The 24099-nt window shown below is 46.7% G+C and overlaps 2 protein-coding genes across 2 annotated transcripts; both read left to right on the top strand.

Annotated features, from left to right (window-relative positions):
* The first annotated feature begins 222 nt into the window (after positions 1-222).
* On the top strand, positions 223-4247 carry LOC128442944 (uncharacterized). The gene is made up of 9 exons (XM_053425594.1): positions 223-470; positions 579-752; positions 2275-2432; positions 2640-2838; positions 2938-3034; positions 3135-3306; positions 3413-3598; positions 3915-4042; positions 4184-4247. Exons 1-9 carry the CDS (start codon positions 223-225, stop codon positions 4223-4225), a joined length of 1404 nt encoding a protein of 467 aa, XP_053281569.1. The 3' UTR covers positions 4226-4247.
* A 1441-nt stretch (positions 4248-5688) lies between these two features.
* Positions 5689-22918, top strand: fgd1 (FYVE, RhoGEF and PH domain containing 1). The gene is made up of 19 exons (XM_053423949.1): positions 5689-5743; positions 6449-6592; positions 13579-13872; positions 13957-14152; positions 14308-15034; positions 15121-15210; positions 15374-15522; positions 15615-15771; positions 15863-16001; positions 16113-16171; positions 16284-16430; positions 16517-16609; positions 16725-16804; positions 17062-17092; positions 17182-17283; positions 17404-17532; positions 17781-17939; positions 18057-18203; positions 18320-22918. Exons 1-19 carry the CDS (start codon positions 5689-5691, stop codon positions 18593-18595), a joined length of 3174 nt encoding a protein of 1057 aa, XP_053279924.1. The 3' UTR covers positions 18596-22918.
* Positions 22919-24099: the final 1181 nt, after the last annotated feature.

Consider the following 24099-nt stretch of genomic DNA (forward strand, 5'->3'; position numbering starts at 1 on the left):
CATGATGCACAGCTCACACCTGCTGGGTACTCAAACAACACACAAACACACAAACTAGTAAAACATGAGACAAATGGAAGTGAGAATATTCTTTAGTTTGACGTTCTGGTGTCACGTGCAGTCTTCCTAAAATCATAATAACGTGACCCGTCGGTGACCTCTGACCAGCTGATAAAGCGGCTCTGTGATTGGCTGTGCGGACTGACCTGCAGACAGGTGAAGATGGCGGCTCGTGTGGCGGCAGTGGTCCTGCTGCTGCTCAAACTCTGCTCCGGTTCCGGTCCCGCTTCCGGTCCGGACCCAGAGCGCGGGAGGATACAGCTGCTGCGCGTGCAGAGTCTGGCCTCTCAGCCCAGGTATGGAGACTGCTGGGCGCGTGCGCTGCAACACCTGGACACGCGCTGCAAGGACATGACGTCAGAGAGCCAGAGGTGGATAGCGCTGCGGTTCACCCACTGTCACCTGAGCAGGTAACACACGTGATCACCTGCACTGTGGTTACCATGGTGATCTCAGGTTTAACTCAGCTGCTAAATAACCATGGTAACCTGGAGTTGGTGACCTGTGACCTCTGTCAGCTCAGGGAGGGACTTCCCATCATGCCCTGAGGGCTCTGACGTCAGCAGCTGCACCGGTGGGATGGATGTGGCTGCGTTCAACGCCTTCACAGAGTTCTTCACGCACACTCACGCCATCTGTCACTTCCTGCAGTCCGACGCCTGGCAGAGCCGAGCGGAGGACGCCATGTTCAGGTAACTTCACGCACGGTCGTGGGTCACAGGTCAGAAGTGACTAGGGTTGCAAAATTCAAGGAATATTCAAAGCTGGAAACTTTCCATGGGAATTAACGGGAATATAAGGGAATATACAGGAATTAACGGGAATCAACTGGAAATTTTGTGGGTAATTTATACTAACTGTATTTACCTTGTCATATACAGACATAAATATAAACATTTTGTTTGTAATAGGCTGATTTGAGCCCTGCGGAAACTTTGGGCACTTGACTATATGCTTCTGGATTTGTGTCATTCTTAACATAGGTCTTTGCACAGTATTTGTAAATGTACACAACCTTTCCTTCTACATTGGCTGAGGTGAAATGTCTCCACACATGAGATAGTAAACGTGGCAATGTTCTGTAGAATAAGATGAGAAAAAAGCTTGTAAAAAAACACTAAAGCAAAGCTACAGATATAAATAGTTGGCCAATTGGAATCGTCTTTAAAAATGTTTTATAATTGATGGATAAATGAATAGAAATAGGCTAGATGGACAGATGAACAATCCTCAATCAGCATGCTAATATATTTCCCCCGGTAATATCATCAAAACTACCTGACTAGTCCACGCTGCACGTAAATTCAACGTGCAGCTTGTGCTGTATTCCATACATCTTTAAAATAGAGTTTTGAATGATGTTCTTACTGCACAGCGTTTAATTTGTGTATTTTATTTTTTTTCAAAATTTCCAAAATTTCTGAGCTTAATATTCTCATGGAAAGTTTCCGGAAATTTACAGGAAATTGTCCGCCCCTTTGCAACCCCAGTAGTGACACATGACACGTGAGCTGTCGATGCAGAGATGCAACAAAAAGTTTTGCCATTGTCACAACATTGTTGAGATCTTAAGTAAACCAATGCTTTTCTTTGCAGTTACTAAAGTGACAAATCTACAATATCCTAATAACGTCTCTGGTAACGCACATGAATCAATTGCATTTGTCATTCATCCAATGGAAATGGAAACGTGTGGATGCTGTGTATTATTTCACGCACACATTAAACGCACACAGCTTCAGGCTACTAGCAGCTGTTTGTAGGCAGCAGGTAAGTTCAGTGACATCGCGGCTGTACGCTGGTTACATCAAGTGCATTGTGTATCTTCAAGGGGGGGGGGGGGGTGAAACAGGAAATTATGTGAAAATACAGGATAATCTTGCCCAAAAAAAGATTGCGTGCAATTTTGTGACAAAAATGTCCATATTAAACTAAGATATTACGATTATTATTGTAATTTTTAAATCCTTATTAATGGAGAAATTGCTACATTTGTGGGTCTCTCAGGGTCAAAGGTCATTGTGGCCTTGTCTCCTAAAACAGGACATTTCAAGTCTCCAGCAAGGTCATTTTATCATATTTGATCAGTTGTCTGAAGGGATTTAATAAAAACACTTCAACACTCAGACGCAGAGCCGAACAGAATCAGAACCATGCTGCAGGAAGCGCCGGGTCCAGTAAAGTCTAATGATCGACTCAGTTCTCTCCTCACAGGTTAACAGAGAGTTCAGCAGGTGTTGCTGAGCAGCTTCAGTCAACCAGGCTGATGGCTGAGGAACTCCTTGAGGCCCAGGGTGCTGCCTTACAGGCTCAGCAGGAGATCCTGAACAATGGAGAGGAGCTGAGAGTCACCCTGCAAGACTCCACTCAGGGTAAAACTCACACATCGTGTCTCAGGGATATTTGATGAAGACCAGAGTGAACTCTCCTCTGGAATTCTTCCTGTGTGATGAGCTGTTTATAAAGTGTAATCCTCTGTGTGTGGTGCTGACATTTTCATCTTCCTGTGATGGAATGCATGAAGAAGAAGACACCTGAGTCTCTCTCTCTCTCTGTCTCTCTCTCTGTCTCTCTCTCAGGCCTGCGGGCGGTCTTCTCAGAGCTCAGCAGTGTCTCCAGGGAGCAGCAGGTGGCGCTGTCTGAGCTCTTTAACAGAGTTACCTTCCTGCAGAGCTTCTTGTTGATGGAGACTCACAGTCTGAGCTCGTGCTGCTACAACGCTGCAGCTCTTTGCACCGGCTTCCTGCTCACCAGCACCCAGCGCTCCTCCAGAGCCAGGTAACCCCCCCCCCCCCCCCCCCAGGTAACTGTAGCTCCTCCCCGTGCCACCTAGAGATGAATTATCTATAGTAAATTTGTGTGCGCTTGTGTGTGTAGGTTGGTGTTGTTGAGTTTGGTGTGTTTAAATTTCTACCTGGAGATGAAGCTTTATCAGTTTGTGATGAACTCTGATACTCCTGAACACAAACACATGGTGAGTACAACTCTGACATCACTCTGACATCACTCTGACATCACTCTGACATCATGCTTTTCACTGTCCTCATCCCTGCTGATTGGTCCTGTATCTCCAGGAGCAGCTAAGTGTGTATGTTGGCGTCCTGCGGCGGCTCATGGTGTGTGTCGGAGTGTGTGTTCTGCTGTACGCGTGTGTTCGCTACAGAGACCCTGTGCAGCAGAGTCTGCAGCTGCTACAGAAGCTCAGGGAGACGCAGCATGGCCTGCAGGAGGCGCTGAAGCGTGCAGGTGAGTCTGAGCAGAGAAGCTCAGTGAGGCAGCTCAAAGTTGAACCTCCCTCACAGCAGCCTCTAGTGGAGCGAAAAGGAACTGCAGCTCGTCTGTCTCTGTGCAGAGCGTCTCGGGGAGACCAGGACAACAACAATGATGGACGAGAACCGGGGGAAGTGTCGTGAAGCAGAGGACGGGCGAGAGGAAGACGATGTCTCTGACCTCAGCCTGAGTCTTTATGTCCTCCAGGAGGACGAGGACGAGTCTGCGAGCACAAACGTCTCACACCTGTCTCACCTCTCACACTCAGGTCAGTACCTGTCTCACCTCTCACACTCAGGTCAGTACCTGTCTCACCTCTCACACTCAGGTCAGTACCTGTCTCACTCTGAGCTGGTGACGTGTGAACCGCTTGTCCTGCGTCAAAGATGGTGACTCCTGTGAAGAGCCGGACAAAATATTGTCAAGACGCACACACAGGCTAACGCAACATCTACACAAAGAAAAAAGAAAATTCATGTGAAACAAAAACTGAAGTGTCATAATATTTCAAATAACGATGAAACACAAAATGTAAAACATGTTCATCACCGGATCAATACTCCGTCCACATTTCACTGTGACAGGTCGGGGGATGGCTGATGTCCCCATGCTGCCGTACACTACCCACAATGCATCAGTGAGTCCAGCCCGGCGCTCCCGCCGCCCCCCCTCCTCCCCTCTGGTGTACAGCATCCTAGTGGAGGACAAACAGGTAGATAAGATGTGATTATTGGTTATTGATGATCTGTGGAGGTCACAGTTATTCTCCACAGTAGTAGAGGATTATGACTTTCAAACCAAAAAGACTTGTCCTGCATGACCTCTGACCTCTGACCTGTGTTTATCGACTCAGCCTCGTTACAGCCTGAGGAGCCGACGATCGGAAACTCGCTGAATTCCTCTTCGGTGTCGTGGAGACAGCGTCACCACCTAGAATGTTTTTAACACTTTGTCAATAAAGTCAAGTTTTAAAAAATATACGATTGTTTATGAAACGAAACAAACTCTTCTGACCTCTGACCTCACAAAGAGTTACCGGGCGAAACAAAGCCTGATGGGAAATGTAGTTGAATACAAACAATGATTGGGGACAGTTCGTCATTTTGGATGAAACTGGTTATGGTCACAGTGGGCGGAGTTTTCTCAGCATTAAGACAGAGTCACGTGACTAGGGTTCCAACCGGCCCTTGAAAAACGGAATCATCCCGTATTACTGTGAGATTTAAAAGTGTGTGTGTGTGTGTGTGTGTGTGTGTGTGTGTGTGTGTGTGTGTGTGTGTGTGTGTGTGTGTGTGTGTGTGTGTGTGTGTGTGTGTGTGTGTGTGTGTGTGTGTGTGTGTGTGTGTGTGTGTGTGTGTGTGTGTGTGTGTGTGTGTGTGTGTGTGTTCCCCCAGATAGCGCAACGGTCTTATCAGTGAAAACACAGAGTTTCTCTGGTCTCAGCTGATCTGAGATCAGCGCAGCAGCTTCTTGATCAGAGCAGAAGCTGCAGGTGGTTTCTACCGAGCTTCAGTTTCTGTGTTCGCCTCCAGTCTGACCTGCTCTCACTTTTTGTTTTCACATTTCGCCAACTAAAATATATTAGGCTGCAGCTATATGTATTTATTTATTTCAAATTAGGGTACTTCTTATTTTATACATTTCCCACATACACGAGGAGGACTCAAATAGCCCTACATAGTTCTGTGTTTAATTTATTTCAAAGTAGGCCGACACCTGTGTATTTTCTTCTCTTCTTAAGCGTTCTGTGTTTTCCTTTGTTGTAACAGGTACAAATAGCAATAAAATGTCAAGAGTTTTCTTTATTGTCGTTCTATAGTTTCATAAATGCAACAAACTATAGTTTAGTATAGTATAACTTTATATAAAACTTTATTAGCTTTGTTATCAAATATGTTTTGCGGCTCCAGACAAATTTGATTTGGGGGAAGAGGGGGCAAAATGGCTCTTTTGATAGTAAAGGTTACCGACCCCTGCTATAGACCTTTCTGGTAGGGATATCTAATGGACAACCTAAGAACTGCAAGCTGGTCTATTATGCAGTTGTAGACACAACACAGGGTCACTGGGCCTGAGGAGGGGAGACAAGGAGTTAATGTGACTAAAACTAGACTCAAACTAAGAAGGATAAAATGACAATGTGACTAAAACTAATATCCATTGTCTCACTGTCTCTGAGGACACACACTGTCTCACTGTCGCTGAGGACACACACTGTCTCACTGACTGTGGACACACTCGAACTCTGAGGACACACACTGTCTCACTGTCTCTGAGGACACACACTGTCTCACTGACTCTGAGGACACACACTGTCTCACTGACTCTGAGGACACACACTGTCTCACTGACTCTGACATGACGCATCTCAGGAAGCTCAGTGTGAAACCAGGTGGAGCCCTCTACTGGACAAGTTAACGTCTCATTGACAAGACTCAGTGGAAATTATAAAAATAAAAACATCTGGAATCTTTCTTCTGCTTCGAATTTCAGCAAAAAAAAAAAAACGAGGAAGCAGAAAATGAGAAACAGATGTGGGGGGGGCTGGTCTGGGATCAGATGTCTGGACACAGGAGGAGGAGTCATGTTGGTCTGAAGCTCAAATTAGATTTTCACACAAAAGCCTGAAGCAGCCGAAAGAGACAGAGAGAGAGAGAGACATGTCTGTCTCCCGTCTGTCTGTCTCTACCTGTCTCTCTGTCTGCCTGCTCAGACAAAGTGATGTTGAATTGAAAGACGAAGACTGAAGAAGAAGAAAAAGTGCTGATTGGACTCGTTCAGGCTTCTCATGAGGAGTCGTCTTCTTTCATCTGCTCTGGGATCAGCTGCTGCTCTGAAGATTCTGACGTGGACTTGTTGTGTTAACGGGACTCGTCTGGATCTGTGAGGGTCGGAGATGAGGAACAGAAGATCCTCAAAAGTTTGTTTTTCAGGAAAGAAAAGAGGGGGAGGATGGGGGAGAGAGAGGGAGGGTGAGAGACCTCCACATGGCTCAAACACGATGCTGCTGAGCCCTTCACAATAAAAGCCTGGTTTTAAAAGATGTGGAGACGGGAAGAAGACAAACTGTAAGTGACCTCTGACCCGTGTCCGTGTGTGAGCTGAGGTTCCTCTGCAGGTGAGGTCATGCAGCTGAACGAACCTCGCTGCTCCCCACCCCCCCCTCCTCCCCCCACCTCCTTCTCCAGTCACTTCAGCACCAAGAGGTTTTCGTACCACCTGAGCTCCACACAGCCGCTCAGTGACTCCCCCTGCAGGACAGGTGAGTGAATGGAACACTTCAGAACGTTTGGTTTGTTTGAATGATTGTGAGAATAAACTACCAGGTTCTGGTTCAGGTCTGTAAAGGACTTGAGGACGTTTCCTCTCTGAGTCTGAAGCTTAACGTTTGTTCCACAGTTTCATTTGATCTGCTCCTTTTGGTTTCACATTGTAATTTAGTGATATTATTTAACAAGGTGAAGAAGGATTTTAGTCTTTGAACGTCCAGATCTAAACTTATCAGAGAAACAAATACGAGTGTGTGTGAGAAGCTGGATTAATGAAGGAGTTGTCCTGTGAGAATGTGATAGCCCCCCCCCGTCCGGTCCTCTCAGCATCAGGACATGAAGAGTCAGATATGAGGAGTCAAAAATAGAGTGTGTGTGTGTGTGTGTGTGCACGTTTGTGTACCATTTTGAGCCTAAAACTTACAAGCACTTGGTTTCAATTTTATGCCAATTAATGTGTTCACTAAGATAGATATACAAACGTGTGTAGATTCACAACGTCACACATGAAATGTTGGGATTCACATGAGAATCCCCCCCCCCCTCCCACATGCACACTCATGAGCATTCTCTCTTAACATTCATATCTGTCCTGGGGGACGAGCGAGCTTCTCTCTCTTTAGGTCACTGGGTCTCTCACTGTTGCTCTGGGGGGGAGGGGATGTGTGTGTGTGTGTGTGAGAGGTCAGAGGTCAGCCTGTAGTTTTATCTCCTCCCCTGTCAGATGATGGCAGTGTGTTTGTTTTTCCATCTCTTGGTCCTCCTCAGAGGGGTGGAGTTTCACTGTTTTAGTGAAATGAGGGTGTGTTTGATTTGTTGACCCTCTACCAGCTTCTTCAGTATCTGGGATATAACTGTCATCAGTGTCCACCCCCTCTGGAGTCTGTTCACGTTGAAGCTGGAGGTCCAGGTGTGGATGAGGAGCTGAGATAAGAAACGATGACATCAGACACGATGAGATGAGATATGATCAGGAATATGAGATGATTGTGAAGCTGAGTCACTACACGCACAATGATACAATGAGATCAGGTAAAATAGGGTGAGAGCACATAACATGAGATAAGTCAGATTATTTAAGATCAGATCGTCCTTTATTAGTCCCACGAACTTTGCATGAGACGATGAGATCCTGAGTCTTGCAGCTGTGAGTTCATACGACACAATCTCTGACCAGGAGAAACCCGGACTGTTTCTGTCTCAGCCCGTCTGAGCCGACCTGAACCCGACAGACATCCAGTGTGTGTCTGTCTGTCTGTTCCTAACTCCTGAGGCAGTTTGTTACTGTCCCTCACACACACATTCATTGGGTGATGCCACTGAGAGGCGATGTAATGGATCAGGGGGCACCGCACCTCGACATGTGTCTTCACCCGGTTCTGCAGTTAAGGGTTCTCTAACCCTAACCCTAGGTTGGATGGCCGATCGGAGTCAGTGACTTGTCGTCTACGTGTTGGCGAGTTTCTCTGAATCGTTCACACAACGACTGATGAATGCCGATTGAGCAGAAAACCACAAAGATGCTGGAACGGTCGACACGGAGCAACACAACCAAGTGTGTCAGCCAACCAACTGATCCCTGTTAGAACCTGAGCTCCAGGCAGGCAGCAAGGAGAATTCTTTCATGGTTATTTTAATATGTGTGAGAGAGAGAGAGAGTTCACATTTACACACCTCTACTGTCAGCACTGCTCTCTCTACCCCTCTCTCTTCCCTCTTTACTTGTTGTCAAGGAAACCAAAATGGAAGAGAGAGAGGATGCTCTCTCTCTCGCTCCCCCCCCCCCTCCCTCTGTGCCGCCGCCCGCCTCCCTCTCACCGGGCAGACCCACTGAACAAACCGATCGGATCTAACCTACTTAGCCGTCCTGCAGCGGCTCTGCGGCGGTGTCCGGACCGTCCGTGTGTAGGTGGTTCCGGTCCGTGTGTATGTTAGAGTGTGTGCGTGTGTGTGTGCGTGTGTGACCGGTTTCTTGCTCGTGCTGTGGACCGGGAGAGCCGCTCTCTCTCCGCACTAACGTCTCTTTAATGACCGGATTCGTGTTGTGCTGCGCGATGTACATGGACAGAAGCAGCCTGAGCAGGGGTGAGTGACGCGCGTGCACGCACACACACACACACTGGAAACCGCTGCACGAGGGAGGAAGCTGCAGCTGTGCACACGCACGGGCGTGCGTACAGCTTCATCCCTCGTATGATGATGATGATGATGATGATGATGGTGATGGTGGTGGTGATGGAGATGGAGATGAAGAGGGTCACAATAATCCTGGTGATGATGGGAATGGCATACGCGCGTCCCCACTGTGTGCCGTGCACGCGCACACACTGACCGACATCTCGCCGCAGTGGATGTAGGGTAGCGTGGCTGCACGAGACTGCGTCTGCCAGATGCGTCTGTGCTGCTGCTGTCAATGATCCGTCTGACGTCATCTGATCAATAATCAATATCCCATCAGCACTGACACGAGACATCAGACTAATTACAGCACAGACTGTGTGTTTCTGCAGACAGACGGACACACCCCCTACACGCGCACGCACACACGTTAACCATTAAAATGGCGGTTTATAGTGATGAAGGTGAATCAACAGACTCTAACGTCTGTAGGTCAAACAGCTGGAATCAGCTCAGAGGTTCTGTCTGTTCTGTCTGTTGCAGAAACGGAACCTTTGTTCCTCTTCGTCCACGTTCCCAACGGATCTGTGTAAAGACTGGAGAAATGCAGCTAAACACATGACAACCACAACCTCCTCTATGACCATTAACCCCTTGAAGGTTAGAACCACATCAAGAACGTAGAGCCTCCTCAACACTACAACTAATGAATGATTCATAGAACCACCTCTAGGGCTGCTAGATGTCATGAAAGACCCATAGAACCTCCTCTGGGGCTGCTAGATGTCATGAAAGACCCATAGAACCTCCTGAAGGATCATGTGAGGATTTACAGAATCTCCCAAACCACCTCTAAACCAAGTAGAAAGTTCACGATGAGAAACATTGAAACTAGAACCTCCTCAGGGACACCTACATTCACCTAAAGGAACCATATAATCCACTCAATTGTCCTTAGGTATGACTTGAACCACTAGAACCCCATCTAAGACCTGTGAATCTCATCAGCTCTAGAACCTCCTGAATGAGTCCAGAAACCACCAGAACCTTCTCAATCACAGAACAAGCGGAAGGACGATTTAAGATCCTTAAAGATGCTAGAACCAAATTTGTGTTCCACGACATGGACAGATGTTGAAACACTGCAGCACGACACATCCAAACCTTTGTGCGTCTAGCAGTAGTTGCTCCAGGAAATGGTTTGGTTAGTTCCATCACGAGGGAGGAAATCCACCGGTTAGAGAAACATTTATCCAGATATTTTAAATTCAGTTTTTTCATACTCTGTTTCTGTGGCAGTGTTCGGTCAGTTACTCTCCGTGTCGCTGTGTTAGAGACTCAAGCATTCATATTGGAGTTGGAGAAAATAGTTGTTGAACAACCGTTGACCCGAGTCGTGGAGGAATCAGACCAATCAGACCAATCAGACCAATCACAGTCACTGTGGCCGGTGTTGTTGTGAAGTCAATATCTAGGCAGCTGTATGTCAGCTGGGATGTAGGTCACAGTGTAGGAAACATGCTCAACACGTGATGTTGGTTCTACCAGGATTCAACATCAACTGTCTACCTACCTGTCTTACTGTCTACCTGCCCCCCCCCCCCGAGGGTCGTAGTGTCGCACACTGAACTTTCATCTCCACCAGTCGCTGGAACACAACTGGATCCACACGGTTGCTGCTGGGTGGTTGAGCCACATAACTGTAGACACTATATACAGTGAATACACACACTGATAAACATATTTTGAACATGTTTTGTTATTTGTCTCTTCACACGTTAATTTAGTGTCCAAACTTATTACTGGTCTGGTTCACATCAACAAACAAGGTTAAACATCCAATCTACGAACCTGCCTTACAACCAACTAACTAACCAGTCAACCAACTAACTAACCCAACAACCAACTAACTAACCCAACAACCAACCAACTAACCCAACAACCAACTAACTAACCCAACAGCCAACTAACTAACCCAACAACCAACTAACTAACCCAACAGCCAACTAACTAACCCAAAAACCAACTAACTAACCCAACAGCCAACTAACTAACCCAACAACCAACTAACTAACCCAACAGCCAACTAACTAACCCAACAACCAACCAACTAACCCAACAACCAACTAACTAACCCGTCAACCAACTAACTAACCCAACAACCAACCAACTAACCCAACAACCAACTAACTAACCCAACAACCAACTAACTAACCCAACAACCAACTAACTAACCCAACAACCAACTAACTAACCCAACAGCCAACTAACTAACCCAACAACCAACCAACTAACCCAACAACCAACCAACTAACCCAACAACCAACTAACTAACCCAACAACCAACTAACTAACCCAACAACCAACTAACTAACCCAACAGCCAATTAACTAACCCGTCAACCAATTAACTAACCCGTCAACCAACTAACTAACCCAACAACCAACCAACTAACCCAACAACCAACCAACTAACCCAACAACCAACTAACTAACCCAACAACCAACTAACTAACCCAACAGCCAACTAACTAACCCAACAACCAACTAACTAACCCAACAACCATGTGAATTTAGTTGTAGTCAATGGAAATGCACTGACTGAAAACACACTCACACAAACGCACACATACACCATCTGCTTTACATCAGCCTGTTGATGTTTTCCCATGACCTCTCCCATCATGTTCACATCTGCACACAAACACACACACACGCACGCATACAAACACACAACCACACACACACAAACTCTGACCCACTCCCTTTAACTTTAACCCTGATGAATCTCCACAACATCAGATTCATTATGTTGGAGGACGGAGCGACCAATCGGATCAGGAGGCTCCTCTGAGGTCAGAGGTCACTGTTTCCTCAGCTCATGGCTCATTATTGACGATGATCTGGTTTTTAAAAATTAATAATTGATGTGAAAGAATAAATGAGCGACTCAGCAGAAACACGTTTGTAACCTGACGGTTTACAGCCGATGTCGCTCAGAGTGTCAGTGCAATAAAGAGGATGATGTCACGGTGAGGACGCTGTGACATCATCCCACAGGTGATGATGATTATGTGTGTGTTTCTACATGTTTTTGTTGTCTTTTTGAGACCTTTTCTGGGACCTTGTGGGGACCAAAGCTACTGGGGACCAAAGTGAATTAGTGCCCCACACGGATAGCTGCACTAACATGTGTGTTTTCTGCTTTTTGTAATTGTAAATGAAGTTTAAATATGTCTCATGTCCTCACAGAGTTTAGTTTTATTTGACTTGAGACAGAAATGTGAGTAGACTGTGGTCACACACACACACACACACACACACACACACACACACACACACACACACACTCTCAGTAATAGCTTCCAGATGACGTCTCAGTGCTGAACTGAAATAAATTCCACACTGAGACAAAGACTGAGATGTTTGTGGTTTGTAAAGAGTTGCAGCTCATTGGCTGAATCCTGGTGTCTCCTGAAAGCTGATTGGATAAAAAGACACAATTTCACTTTGGGCTGGCTGTGGTTGAGGGGGTAGAGCGGGCGTCTTCTAACCAGAAGGTCGGCAGTTTGATCCCAGTCTTCAGAAGATACTGAAGCCCAAAATGTACCTCTTCTCACAGAGAAAGTGCTGCACAAAGAAGCCCAGTGTGAATGTGTGAGTGAATGTGAAACTGTTCTGAAAAGCACTTTGAGTCTAATAAAGACCAGAAAAGCTCTGAATGAACACGAACCATTTATCATCTGATTATGAGGCGGAGACCACGATGAGATGTCCGACCCTCTGCTACTGTCGTTCAGTTGAATTTGACCTACATCAGTGTCGACACTTCCTGGTGTTTGTTTAGAGAATAAAGATTTTATTCTGAAAACTTATTGGACGCTTTATTTTGGCAGTCTGTGGGCGTGGTCTTGTATCTTCTTCTAGTTGCGTCAGGCAGACGAGAACAACGTCCGATTTGCAGCATTCTGTGAATAAATACAAAAGACATGTGTGTCAGTGAAGCCTTCAGCCAATCAGAGCAGAGTTCTGGCCTGCAGCTGGAGGAGAACAACTGCATCTGACTGACACCCCCCCCCCCCCCCATGTTTTAAGGTCATGTGACCGTTTGATGTTTTGCAGAACTTGATGAAGTCGTGATGGATGCTTTGTGTGAAGACCAGCATGCATCACGTTAATTGATCAAGTTGAACTCGGCTGTGGTGGAGTGTTTGTCCTCCAACCAGAGAGTTGGTGGTTCAATCCATCGATAAATAATTAAAGGCTAGATGTCTCGTCCGCGTTGCCGACCAACGGAGTCGAACGTCCGCACATGGCGGCCATCTTGCCACAGGCGGCTCGCCCACCCATAATATTGTGTTGGTAGTGATACATTAACTTTTTAAATAAAACAAAATAAAATAATTCTTAATGTATATTTGTAAAGGGAAATATTGTACATATATGGAACATTATTCAATTTTTTTTAAAATAACCTAATTATTACGTAAGCAGTGTCATAACTACATCTCTGACGTTTATAATAAACCAAACCGTTTAAAAATCGGTTGAAAATTTAGCAAGTTATGGTTATTTAAAAAGTACGTACCACTAACAACACAATGGTATGGGTGAGCGAGCTGCCTGTGGCAAGATGGCCGCCATGTGCGGACGTTTGGCTGGGTTGGCCGAGACATCCAGCCTTTATTTATATATCTATGGTTCAATCCCTCAGTCTTCCCCTGTGAATGCTGAAGTGTCCTTGGGCAGGACACTGAACCCCTGAATGGCCCCTCATAGATGTTGGATGCACTAATTGTAAGTCGCTTTGGATGACATGATGTAACGCACCTGTTATCATTCAACCCACCCTTCCCCCCCAGGTCCCTCCTCCTCTTCCAGTCCCAGCTTGTTGACAAAGGGTCTCTCTCTGGAGCCGTCTTGCTCACCGTGCGGCCACCAGGGGGCGCTGGATGCTGACGTTCCTGAACAGCTGAGCTCAGACTCGGGCCCTGGCTCCTCCTCATTAGGCCCCGCCCCCCTGGATGGAGGGGCACCACTGACAGAGCGCTGCGGCCCCCTGCTGGTCAATGACACGGGTCCACCGGAGCTGCCGGCTACAACGCTAGCCCCCCCGAGCAGGAACCGGCCCCCGCTGCCGGGGCCCAAACCTCAGGGTGACTAACTTTACTTTCATTTGTATTTGAATAGAAAACACATTAATGACATCACTAACTGACCTCTGACCCTGCCCTCAACAGTCCCCCCAAAGCCCCCCCACCTGCAGCAGACAGCTTCGTCAAGGCCACGCCTCAAGGCTCCGGAGAAGCCCCTCCCACCTCCTCCACCATATAGACCCCTCCCAGTAGACCCACGGGGGGGACGGACTCCACCGACCCGTGTTGAGGGCACCGCCTCCCCCAGCTGTGTCCTGTCACTTATCGAGAAGTTTGAACGGTGAGTTCTGATTGGTCCAGAGGCGGTGTGATTTTGGCATTTTAGATTTTATTGCTTTATTATTATGTTTATTATTGTCTGTTAATTGTCTACTGTTGTTTATTTTTGTGTGGTTATTGTTTGATTATCATTATTATTTATTTTTTTGTTCACAGCGAGCAGATCATCGTTGTCCCTGACATCACCGGGGGGGCTCTCTGTCCCCGAATAACTGACCCCTCCTCTTCTCGACCTTCTTCACCACCATCATCATCAGCCCCCGCCCCTCCCCCACCAGGTGAGGGGCCGCCCTCTGAGGTTGAAGGTCATGACGATGTTAGAGTGGAGGATGAGGTGGGTGAACTACGTAATGATGACGATGATGACGAAGATGATGAAGAGCTGGCGGCGGCATGTGGTAATGACATCCATCAGAAACGTCTGTCGATGGAGTCGGGCTACAGCGCCTCAGAGAAACACCTGGAGGACGATGTGGCTGCTGTGGAGATGAGGGAGCAGCAGCAGCAGCCGCCGCCTCTGGACCAATCAGAGCTTCCGTCAGAGCGTCTGTCGCTGCCCTCCTCACAGACCGACGGGAAGCTGGCCAATCGGGACAGTGGGATAGACAGCATCAGCTCGCCGTCGCATAGCGAGGAGCTGTGCTTCGCCAGTGGGGAGGAAGGGGGAGTGGTTTTTCCCTGCAGCCCCGCCCTCCTCCCTCGCCTCTCCAGCTCGTCCTCATATGCTGGGGAGGGTGACGGGGAGGAGCTGGGGGCAAGGGGGGTGGCGAGGAGGAGGAGGGACTTCTCTGAGGAGGGAGACAGTGACCTTGAGGAGGAAGAGGAGGCGGAGCTAACGCTGGTGCTGGCCCCTCCCAAAACAGACAGGCAGGACTCTGCTGAGGTGAGAAGTTTTCTGACCTGATGTCAACTGCTAACATCAAACTTCCTTGTTTTGATAAGTCTGATAAAGTGTCTGTGTGTGTCCAGATGTCCGTCCAGCAGAGGGTCTTCAACATCGCCAACGAGCTGCTGCACACTGAGACCGCCTACGTCTCCAAGCTCCACCTCCTGGACCAGGTCAGTCAGCTGAACCCAAACCACCTCTCATAGCTTTTGTTATTGTGTCACATCATTGGTTCGGTTTCTGTTGCCGTAGTGGCACAGCGCCCCCTGGGGAAGTTATTTGGATTCATTTGCTAAATTGCTCATCATGTTCACTCCCCTCGGGCCCCCCCTGCAGGTCTTCTGTGCCAGACTCCTGGAGGAGGCCCGGTCTCGCTCCTCCTTCCCCTGTGACGTTATTCAGGGAATCTTCTCCAACATCTGCTCGATCTACTGCTTCCATCAACAGTTCCTGCTGCCAGCGCTACAGAAACGGATGGAGGAGTGGTGAGGAAGACTCTCTCCTCCTCATCTTCATCGTCTTCTTCTGGCTCTGCTCCTCAGGACTGATTCTGACTTTGTTCCTCCTTTGTGTTCAGGGACTCAAACCCACGGATCGGGGACATCCTGCAGAAGCTGGCTCCCTTCATGAAGATGTACGGAGAGTATGTGAAGAACTTTGACCGGGCCATGGAGCTCGTGAACACCTGGATGGAACGTTCGGCTCAGTTTAAGACCATCATCCAGGAGATCCAGGTGCAGATCCGCGCTGCCGCTGTGCTGCACTGGTCCTGTTGTCGTAGCGTGTGTTGTTGTGTGAAACTGTGTGTTTGCTGTGTTTGTGCAGAGGGAGGATCGCTGTGGGAACTTGACGCTGCAGCATCACATGCTGGAGCCGGTTCAGAGGATTCCTCGCTACGAGCTGCTGCTCAAAGATTATCTACGCCGACTGCCAGAGGACGCCCCGGACCACAGGGACGCCCAGAGTACGAGAAACAAACGCACCCCAACATCAACTTGGCGACAGAGATGCTAATACTCTGCTAGCATTAGCTAATGATCAGTGGAGCTCACAGTCACCTTGTTTCTCTCCACAGAGTCTCTGGAGCTGATCGCCACAGCAGCTGAACACTCCAACGCCGCCATTAGTAAGATGGTGAGAGTTTTATACAGTAGTGACTCCAGGGGTCGTGACCCTTCACCCATTAACCTTCTGAAGCTCGTCTCAAACAGCTGCTGCTTGTTTCTGACCTCGTCTGTCTCACCAGGAGCGAATGAGGAAGCTGCTGAAGGTGTACGAGCTGCTGGGAGGAGAGGAGGACATCGTGAACCCGACTAACGAGCTGATCAAAGAAGGATACATCCTCAAACTGTCCAACAAGAACGGGACCACGCAGGACCGATACCTCATCCTGGTTCTGTTCTGTCCTCTGTCTCCTTCACTGCTTCACAGGATGTGACCATGCAGACAGTATCATGTGACATGTGTCTCTCTCTGCAGTTCAATGATAGGCTGCTGTACTGCGTCCCAAAGCTGCGTCTGATTGGTCAGAAGTATGGTGTCCGTGCTCGCATTGACGTGGACGGTATGGAGGTGAGACAATAACACCTGCAATGTGTTGTAGATGGGGGGTGGTGTTGTGTTTGTAGAAGTGGTTCATGGGGGATTCTGTGGTCCTGATGTTACTGTTCTGATCCCCCCCCCCCAGCTGAAGGAGCCCAGCGGAGCGGCAGTTCCCAGGACGTTCTTGGTTTGTGGAAAGCAGAGATCACTAGAGCTTCAGGCCAGGTACAATCACATTGAGTCTCAGGACTCCTTCACACCTTGTTTCCTCAGACCTTCAGACTTCTGTGTGAAGTGTTCCTCAGACCAGGGTCCGACCAAAAGAGGTGGTCTGGGTCCAGATCAAACTGAACCATGGTTCCTTCACGTTCACAGTGTTCGCTCCCTGAATTACAATGTGAAACCAAAACAAATGAAACGATGGAACAAACACATGAAGCTGGTTCAGATGTTTCTGACTCATTCTCTGTTTGTCTCTGCAGGACAGAGGAGGACAAGAAAGACTGGATCCAGGTAAACTCAGTGATAACAGGGCTGTTTAATTCCTCATGTTTGCATGTGTCCAGTAAAAAAACAAAATGTGTGTGTGTGTGTGTTTTCAGGCCATCCAGGCGACCATCCAGAGACATGAGCAGACGATGGAGAGCTTCAGACATCTGAACTGTTCACTACGAGAGGATGAGTCCGAACCACCTCACTCCCCGGTAACACACACACGCACACACACGCACATACACATACATACACGCATGCACACAAACATATATACACGCACATACACACACACATGTATGCTCACTGCTGACTGTGTTTGTGTTCTTCAGAGTTGTGTGGAACTGGGGAAACGAGCTCCGACTCCGATCAGAGAGAAGGAGGTGACTCTGTGTATGAAGTGTCAGGAGCCATTCAACTCCATCACCAAGAGACGGCACCACTGTAAAGCCTGCGGACACGTACGTCCATCACTCAGCACCAGAGAGTCAGAGTCCGGTCCACTTAGTTCTGTCCAGTTTATCAAGGACAAGGACAAAATAACAAAAACAGGAAGTGAAACTACAACAGATACATCAGTAGAGTCAGTCTAGGCAGGAAGTTACAGGGGGACAGATTACACCGTGACACATCTGATCTTTGTTTCCACAACAACCACAGACATGCAGCAACAGTCACCTGTTTGTCTGTTTGTCTCTGTTGAAACCAGGTGGTTTGTGGGAAATGTTCGGAGTTTCGTGCTCGTCTGTCGTACGACAACAATCGCACCAATCGAGTTTGTGTGGACTGCTACGCGGCCCTGGTGGGAGTGCTGCCGTCGCCCGCCACGCTGACCAGCAGCATCCAGAGGAGGCGCTCCATCCTGGAGGTTAGTGTGATGTCACTGTGATGTCACTGTGACGTCACCATAAAACAGACTCCTCAGAAATACACAAGTCAATGACGGACCCACAAAGCATTGAGTGCGTCTCTGTTGGTTCCACAGAAGCAGGCCTCGCTGGCGGCAGAGAACAGTGTGATCTGTAGTTTCCTGCACCACATGGAGAAAGGGGGGGGGCGGGGCTGGCAGAAGGCCTGGTTCGTCATCCCTGAGAACGAGCCGCTCGTGCTCTACGTCTACGGGGCGCCGCAGGTACGTGAACCATCACAACACACTGTGGCAACACTGAAACTGCTCCTGCTTTGTTTCTCTGTATGTTTGGCGATGTTCTAATAAACGTGATTCTGTGTCTGTGTGGTTTCCAACAGGACGTGAAGGCGCAGCGCAGCGTTCCTCTGATTGGCTTCGAGGTCTCTCTACCGGAGTCATGTGACCGCCTGGAGAGACGCCACGCCTTCAAGATCTCCCAGAGTCACCTGACCCTGTACTTCTACGCTGAGGGGGAGGAGCTACAGCGGCGATGGATGGACGTCTTGTCTCGGGCTGGGAGGGGGGAGGAGCATCAGGTCCACCACCCAATTGTGGAGAGTCTGGAGGAAGAGGGGGAGGAGCTAGTAGCTGCAGCAGAGGGCGAGAACACGTGATTCTATCAGTCGAGAAATGATGGCAATTAAGAAGGCGGGGTCTTTAGATGGTGATGAATCCTGATTGGAAACCAGAACAAACCAGTGCACACAGTCACTGGTACACGCACACATACACACACACACACACACACACGCACACACAAACACACATACACTCTGTATAGTAAGAAAGTTGCGTGCTTCGTCTGCATGATTCCTTCCTGCTGTCAACACAAGATGGCGTCGCTCTCTCTCTCTCCTCCTCCTCCCTTCATCTGTGAGGGGAGGTGGGTGGAGCCTCTGGTTACATAGGTAGCTTTTATAAATGTGGTCCCAGTAAACTCCTCCCTCTTTTTTTATACTACACCTCCCATGAGCCCCAGCTGCTGTTTCTATGGAGATGCCTCCACCCAGAGTTGTGCCCTCACCGTTTTGTCATCTTAAGGAAACTGACCCAAATTTCCAAAGTTTTTTTAAATACCTGAATTTATCCAATGAGCTCATGGCAACAGGAGTCTGGAGCTCTCTGATTGGATGTTTGTTGTGACGTCCAGTTTTCAGAAGGTTACTGTGAGTTACTGTTAATTTATCTAATTTAATTTATCCTATAATTTAACGTATTTAACGTTTCTCTGGAGCGGCAAAGGTCCAACAGTTTCCAGAAAAAGAAAATGGACTCGAATGGGTGAAGCAGTGTCCACTCACCTCCATGTGGCCACGCAGAGTACTGCACCTAAAAACCTGTTCAGTGTGTCAGTCAGAGCAGTCCTCCTGCTGGTGGATCAGGGTACTGCAACTTAAAGTACATTAAGACTTGTTGAATATTAATGATTTGACAAAACCTGCGACAAGTTCACTAATTACAACATTACTGCATTACAGACTTTTAATATATAGAATATAAAATAAATATAAACTTCTGCAGAGCAAGAAAAGAGAAGACAGTTCATATTGGAAATATATGATCTAAGAGCCCAGTTATTTGAAGAGGTTTTTATATATATATATGTTTATGAGAGACCACAGACAGGTTTACAGGTCTACATTGTCTGATCTGATTACAGGTCTGATTGTCTAACATCATGACGTGTAACATTGGAACTGACCTGAGGTTCTTACGCTCTTGGGCGATGAAGTAAGAAATGATAAGATTCTTCAGCATTTAAAAAAAATATGATGGAGGTTAAAGATCTTTCACTTTTTTATCCAGATTTCCCCCTTCGTGATGTCACTAATCCAAAACTACACTTCCCTGTAGCCTCAGCTCTGTGGCTGCTCTGCTCTCTGCAGGTGAAGCATGGTACTGCACGTTGTTATCACTTCCCTGAAGAAACCTCCCACATCATGTAGTAAAATAAAAAAAATACAGCTTTATTAATTCACACTTTATAAATTGAAGCTATTCTTTCATTATTACATGTTAATAATGATATATATCATATGACATTATGTAACATGCAATGCTTCAAATAGATTGGATCCAAAAAATATGAAAAGTGAGAATTGATGAAATTATTTGACGATATGAGAAAATATGATCACGTTGTTTTCAGTCTTATATTTTTAAATATTTATTGATTTTGATTTACCTTCACATGTCAGATAATCAGATATACTTAATTATAGAGTATTAAATATTCCATAATATATTTATATGTTACATATTTACTTTAATTCCATTAAAAAAGATAGAATTCAATGAAATACAATTTTACATTTTGTATCTGATGATAACTATTTAAGAGTATTACACGCCTCCTCTTTCAAATGGCCAGATGACAAAGTAATGAATTATTAATAACTAGTAACTGAAGATGAAAGCCTCAGTCTGAGGCCCCTGCAGGACACTGGTGCAGGTGCAGATGTTTTAGGAGTTGGATGTAAAGTATCGGTGGAATTTTAAAGACTTGAACCAAACTGGACTCTGAACCTCTGCAGGAGTCATGAACTCTTGTTTCCTGGATTCCAGCGTTTAGACGGAGCCGACATGAACGGACTCGTCTCGTTGCAGCATTTCTTTTGGACAAAGTGTTTTGATAGTGAAAAAAGTGAATATTGTTGATATTGTTCTTGTGATTCTGAAGAATCTGAGTGAAAAGACGAAACTTCTCGTTGGATATTTCTGTGTTATGAGTCGGGTTGTGTTCGATGTTTGCTTGATGCAAGAAGAAAACTAAGACTAAAGTTTTTGTAAATATAATTTATTTTCCTGTGACCCTTCCCCACCCTGGTCATGTGACTGTGTTAAGGTCAAAGGTCACAGCCAGAGCCCTGCGGTGGCCATGTTGGCTCCACACGTGAGATTAACAGGGTAAAGGTTAAAAGGAATGATTTTACATTTTGATAAATTCCCTGGGTCTCTTTCATCTTACGTTTCATCTCTGTCCATCTTCAGATGGGTTCAGGACCTGGTTAGCTTAGCTTAGCATCAAGACTGGAAGCAGCCATTTAACAAAATATGTCAAAATATCAGGTGAAAATTTGGGATTGTTTAATAAAAAATGTGCTAACACAGCTGAGTGCATCAAAGCTGTTTAATGCTCCAGTTGGACTGATCGCTAATAACACTTATAATGATAATCTGTGGTTAGCCTGTAAACTTTAACTGTGGGAGAAACGGGATGATTTCCCCTTTCGCATGCTAACACAACTTAAATTTAAATCTTAAAATGGAACCAAAATCAGAAAATACCAGCAGTTACTTTTCTCCCATTGAACTGAGCTAGGCTAAATGTTCCCCCTGCTTCCAGTCTTTGTGCTAAGCTAGGATAACACATGTTTCTGTGATATCCATCTGAAACCAGTGACTCTACAAAATGTTGAATTCTTCCTGAGTCGCTGTGGTGCTCAGTCTGTACGCAGCTCTGGTTGTCTTTAGCGTGTTCTTGGTATGTAACGAGGACCCGGTGGCGTGTTGTCCTCTCGCCCTCAGTGGAAGGACACGGCCTCTGACTCCTCCTCCGAGTCGTCATCAGGTGAACATTTGTTTGAGATTTGTTTGAGTTGAACTTTTTACTGTCGCAAGAAACATTTGTAGACCGGTCCCATTTCTGACCGGTCCTAACCGGTTCTAAACAGTTCTAACTGGCCTTGACCGGCTCTAAATGGTCCTCACTAATTTGAACTGGTCCTAGTTAGTTCTAACTGGTCCTGACTGGTCCCGATTGGTTCTAACGAGTTCTAACTGGCCTTGACAGGCTCTAAACAGTTCTGACTGGGTTTGACAGGTTCTTACTGGTTTTAGCTGGTCGTGTCGATGACACAGCGGATTTTCTCTACATGTATTTGAATTTGTTGAGTTTTCAGGTGAAGTTGTTGGTTCAAACTGTTCATCACATCTATGTTTAGATTTTAATGGTTTGTTTCTGAACATGACGTCAGTTAGTTTCACTCGATGAAAGAGATGATGATGAATAATTTATTATTATATGAGGGACTTTTTTTACATTCTAACTTTGTGGGTATTTTAGCAAAAATTTAAGATTTGCTCAAATGTTTTCCCGTTACCACAAGCTAGCATTAGCTTCTGGTCAAAACAACTTGCTCTCAGTAAATTGTTAAAGTGACGATGATGTGGTGATGAAAATGATGATGATGATGAGATGCTGATGAAGATGTCGTTGGTTTGTTTTTCATGTTTTTGATTTGTTACTTCCTGGTCGACCTGATGCTGGTGACGCTGTTTGTCCGTCGCTGTGATGCTACATCAGTTTCCATCTGTTCAGTGTGGGACTTCCTGTTCCTGTCAGAAGCTGCTGTTACCTGAGGGTCATTAACAGACGTCAGGGCTCAGGTGACCGACGGAGACATCACAACAACTGACACATGCATGAAACTCTGTTCATATGTCGGCATGTGGAATAGAAACCTTAACAAACCTAAATCTACATGCTTCTAATCCGGCCGTCAAAGAACCAATCAGAGGAGACTATGGTGATCTCATCCCACTGACTTCTCGTTAGAGGAACCGGGGGTTTCTGGAGCAGCATGTTACCATGGTAACCTCCAGGTTCCCTGAGCCTCTCTCCTATGCTGGTTTCACTGTTGTCATAGCAACCACTAGACCTCAGTTACCATGACAACAGTGTCACCAGCACTCTCTCCTCTCTCCGGGTGTAACAGCAGCAAGTCTGTGGACTCCTCGTCTTCCTGTTGTACTTCTGGTACCTAGTTATCATTGATTATTGATTATGGATTGATTGCAGGTTATTGGTTAGTGGCCGGCCACTGCCTACCATTCTGTCCATGTCTGTTTCCCATCATGCAGTTCTGTAAGAAAATAACATGAGAAATGTTTATGAGGTTATAAATGAAATAAAAAGATGAAAACGGTCGCAAGTACTTTCACTGCCTGACTCAACTTTATTTGTGATAGTACAAATTTAAAAAACTCTATAAACATTTTTACCTAGGAGAGGGATAATTCAGAATCAATATATTGAGAAATAAATGTGCAGACATCCAGTTGACAAAATGAGCAGAACACTTTTTTGTGAATCAGCTTGAAAGTCTCTTTCTTGATCTGATTTACAATTAGATATTTAGAGGGAGTCCAGATCAGAACTGAAGGTTACGGCTGTAGGAAGTCGTATAACAATTTCATTTAGAAGTTTATCACGGTTATGATTGTTCAGGAAAAACTGATTCGACAAACATGAGAACCATCAGGATCCAGTTCAGAGGACTCAGTGTCTCCAGAGGATCTGTTGGAACCAGTTCAGAGGACCTGTTGGATCCAGTTCAGAGGACTCAGTGTCTCCAGAGGACCTGTTGGAACCAGTTCAGAGGACCTGTTGGATCCAGTTCAGAGGACTCAGTGTCTCCAGAGGACCTGTTGGATCCAGTTCAGAGGACCTGTTGGATCCAGTTCAGAGGACTCAGTGTCTCCAGAGGACCTGTTGGATCCAGTTCGGAGGACCTGTTGGATCCAGTTCAGTGGACCTGTTGGATCCAGTTCAGTGGACTCAGTGTCTCCAGAGGACCTGTTGGATCCAGTTCAGTGGACCTGTTGGATCCAGTTCAGAGGACCTGTTTGATACAGTTCAGTGGACCTGTTGGATCCAGTTCAGAGGACCTGTTGGATTTTGGATCCAGTTCAGAGGACCTGTTGGATCCAGTTCAGTGGACCTGTTGGATCCAGTTCAGAGGACTCAGTGTCTCCAGAGGACCTGTTGGATCCAGTTCAGTGGACCTGTTGGATCCAGTTCAGGGGACCTGTTGGATCCAGTTCAGAGGACTCAGTGTCTCCAGAGGACCTGTTGGATCCAGTTCAGAGGACCTGCTGGATCCAGTTCAGAGGACTCAGTGTCTCCAGAGGACCTGTTGGATCCAGTTCAGTGGACCTGTTGGATCCAGTTCAGAGGACCTGTTGGATCCAGTTCAGAGGACTCAGTGTCTCCAGAGGACCTGTTGGATCCAGTTCAGTGGACCTGTTGGATCCAGTTCAGTGGACCTGTTGGATCCAGTTCAGAGGACCTGTTGGATCCAGTTCAGAGGACCTGTTGGATCCAGTTCAGAGGACC

Source organism: Pleuronectes platessa, chromosome 6 (assembly GCF_947347685.1).
Source record: "Pleuronectes platessa chromosome 6, fPlePla1.1, whole genome shotgun sequence".
Taxonomy (NCBI): domain Eukaryota; kingdom Metazoa; phylum Chordata; class Actinopteri; order Pleuronectiformes; family Pleuronectidae; genus Pleuronectes; species Pleuronectes platessa.

Coding starts and splice junctions, on each gene's coding strand:
- LOC128442944 (XM_053425594.1), top strand. CDS start 223: ATGGCGGCTCGTGTGGCGGCAGTGGTCCTGCTGCTGCTCAAACTCTGC. Junction 2,839..2,937: donor CAGCGCTCCTCCAGAGCCAG/GTAACCCCCCCC, acceptor TTGTGTGTGTAG/GTTGGTGTTGTTGAGTTTGG. Junction 3,035..3,134: donor CTCCTGAACACAAACACATG/GTGAGTACAACT, acceptor CTGTATCTCCAG/GAGCAGCTAAGTGTGTATGT.
- fgd1 (XM_053423949.1), top strand. CDS start 5,689: ATGACGCATCTCAGGAAGCTCAGTGTGAAACCAGGTGGAGCCCTCTAC. Junction 15,211..15,373: donor AGCTCCACCTCCTGGACCAG/GTCAGTCAGCTG, acceptor CCCCCCCTGCAG/GTCTTCTGTGCCAGACTCCT. Junction 17,093..17,181: donor ACAAGAAAGACTGGATCCAG/GTAAACTCAGTG, acceptor GTGTGTTTTCAG/GCCATCCAGGCGACCATCCA.